The following is a 2,775-nucleotide window of genomic DNA, read 5'->3' on the forward strand; positions in this document are numbered from 1 at the left end:
AAATATCTTTTTACCAACCGTTGATATAATTCACTGGCCAAATCCGCTAACGCAAATCGCTAACTGCTGATTGTCAAACAAGGACATTGCGAGATAGTTTCTCACTTCCGTTTGTTGTGTGATTTGAATACTCTCTTTGTCAACAAATCCCTCAAGGTTTTATTAATTTAATTTTTTTTAATTTTTTAATGGTTTTAATAAAATACTTGGTAAATAAATATATAGCATTATTTTGTATTATAACTTTGATATTTAATTAAAAAATAGTGCACAAAAAAAGATAATAGACAATGCAATGAATATAATCAATTGATGAATTTGAATGTAAAGAATTTTTATATTGGAGAAAAATAAAGACAATATAACTAATGAAATTATTTCTCTTAATTAATTTATTGATAATGAATAATTTTTTTTAATAAAGACATTGTAGGACAATGTAGCGAATATAATCAATTGATGAATTTGAATTTTGAATGTAAAGAATTTTTATATTGGAGAAAAATAAAGACAATATAACTGATGAAATTATTTCTCTTATTTAATTTATTGATAATGAATAATTTTTTTTTAATAAAGGCATTGTAGACACATAATTCTAAATTAAAGAAATGCATATGTATTATTTTTTGTTGTAACTACTAAATTATTATATAATTTAATAAGAGTAAAATAGAGTACTAATTATGCCAACTTTGATTGAGATGTGGTTCGAACCTAAGAACTTTCTTATTGAAATATTTAACGGAAAAGTTAACGAATAATCATATTCATTAAGGATAAATTAGGAAATCTCAAGGAAAAATTCCACCCCCATTTTTTCTACCCATTATAGGCCTAACTCTCTTGGGCTCTTATTAGTATAGTAGATATATATATATATATATATATATATATATATATATATATAGCTTCCTGGGACTTGTTTAAGGTATCTGGTGTTTTTCCCTCTTCATCAGGTTTATTTATGTTCATCATTTCATGATAGTAATAACCTCAAAATCAGATCAAGAATTCTCAGGTTGAAGGCTTCAACCACAGTAACCATGAAATGGCTTAGAAAGATAAGAAAACAAATCTGATGATTTCCTTCTGAAACATAGTACATGCTTAAAAACTTGTATTGTTTTCAACTCACATCAAACAATGTAAAAACACTTATGATCTTTGTTTTGGGCTATGGAAGATGAAATGTATCCACTGAGCTTAAATAAAACTGATCATTTGATCAACCCATTCTTCTTCATCCTGCATAACCTGCTTGCTTGATCATTTGGTTCTGGAAGTGCTTGCAGAAGCACCTTGGGGAATGAACAGGCAATTGGATTCGTCTACATCGGCTGTGCTGTTCCACTCCTCGCTTGGGGCGGATAAGTACTCGAGGGCACTGACAACGTCGCCAATTAGAGGCCGAATATTAGCTTCATCTTGGATGCACATAGCTGCAAGAGCAAGAGCTTGGTACATGCCCTTTGGTGGGTAGTGTCCTTCAAGCCTAGGGTCAGCCAATGTTGTGAACCTTTGCCTGTCAGTAAAAATTGGTTTTGCCTGCAAAAAGAACATAATTTTGGGTTAAGGATTTAAGGATTTAAGTTGCAGATGAATAGACTAAAACTAACCCAAGAAACCGGGTTCTGTTGCCCAGTTGGTATGGTGTTATCAATCACTCTCCTCCCTGCAATGATCTCCAGAAAGACAACTCCGATGCTGTAAACATCAGACCGGGTTGTGAGCTGTCCTGTCATAGCATACTCGGGGGCGCAATACCCATATGTGCCCATTATCCTGGTAGACACGTGATCTTGCTCCCCGGTTGGGCCTAGCTTTGCGAACCCAAAATCAGAGAGCTTCGGGTTGAAAAACTCGTCCAACAATATGTTTGATGTTTTGAAATCGCGATAGATTATTGGAGGATTGGCTGTGTCATGCAGGTATTCCAGCCCCTGAGCTGCACCCTTGGCCACTTGCATTCTGGTATACCAATCCATAGGCCTCTTGCCTGGAAGCAAATCTGGAAAGCAGCAGATAAGACTTACTGTATGAATGCATCTACTAAAACATAAGAAATCTGATATGAATGCATACCAAAAAGGTGATCTTGCAATGACCCATTGCGCATAAACTCGTATACTAGAATCCTTTGATTCCCATCAGCACAATATCCCAACAGGTTCACGAGATTCGGGTGGTTAACATGTCTTCTACTAGCTGCTTTTGCTTGTTCATCCCTGCACCCCATTCAAAAATGTGTTTTTTTTTTTCATCGAATCAAGAAAATTACAATAATTCGATAATGGGGGCAACAGAAACTCACAATCTATATATCTTATTGGAAATCCAAGGAATCAAACAAGTTTTTATCTTAGCTTCCAATTAATGATACCTTACCTGTTTTCATGGAAATACTTCTGGCAAGGCCCCCTTCATTATCATATTTGGTGGAAGTCCCTGCCTCATTCACATTACTCTTGGAGCTTTTCAAGGGATTCTGCTTCCTCATCTTCTTAATCTCAGAAACCCTGCAACACCAAAACATTCCCATCTCCTAATTCTTTTCAAGAACAGAAACACCAACAAAATCTTCACATATTTCAACCCAGATGACAACATAAACACCACTCTGAATATAAATAATGTATCGCAGTTGGAGAAATTCATTATGATTCAATGCAGATTTTATTTTAGTTCCACAAAACAATATCAATAAACAACACCCAAAGAAATTAAATTAATCACCATTATATTGAAGCAACCATTTTTTCATGCATGTTCGAA

General features: G+C 34.3%; 1 protein-coding gene across 1 annotated transcript; it reads right to left on the bottom strand.

The window, feature by feature from the left end:
- Window positions 1-1,088: 1,088 nt before the first annotated feature.
- On the bottom strand, window positions 1,089-2,542 carry LOC109156631 (serine/threonine-protein kinase CDL1-like). Its single transcript, XM_019304484.1, has 5 exons — window positions 2,384-2,542; window positions 2,315-2,325; window positions 2,086-2,228; window positions 1,620-2,011; window positions 1,089-1,548 (listed from the first exon to the last, which is right to left on the bottom strand). The coding sequence occupies exons 1-5, from the start codon at window positions 2,540-2,542 to the stop codon at window positions 1,270-1,272; spliced, it is 984 nt and encodes a 327-aa protein (XP_019160029.1). The 3' UTR covers window positions 1,089-1,269.
- Between the last annotated feature and the right edge of the window lie 233 nt (window positions 2,543-2,775).

Source organism: Ipomoea nil, unplaced genomic scaffold (genome assembly GCF_001879475.1).
Source record: "Ipomoea nil cultivar Tokyo-kokei standard unplaced genomic scaffold, Asagao_1.1 scaffold2749, whole genome shotgun sequence".
Lineage (NCBI taxonomy): Eukaryota > Viridiplantae > Streptophyta > Magnoliopsida > Solanales > Convolvulaceae > Ipomoea > Ipomoea nil.

What these genes read in the sequence shown, in the direction of transcription:
- LOC109156631 (XM_019304484.1), bottom strand. Translation starts at nt 2,542, where the DNA reads ATGGGAATGTTTTGGTGTTGCAGGGTTTCTGAGATTAAGAAGATGAGG. An exon ending in ATTGCAAGATCACCTTTTTG is followed by an intron (nt 2,012 to 2,085) that starts GTATGCATTCAT and finishes GCTGCTTTCCAG; the next exon opens with ATTTGCTTCCAGGCAAGAGG. An exon ending in AACAGAACCCGGTTTCTTGG is followed by an intron (nt 1,549 to 1,619) that starts GTTAGTTTTAGT and finishes TTCTTTTTGCAG; the next exon opens with GCAAAACCAATTTTTACTGA.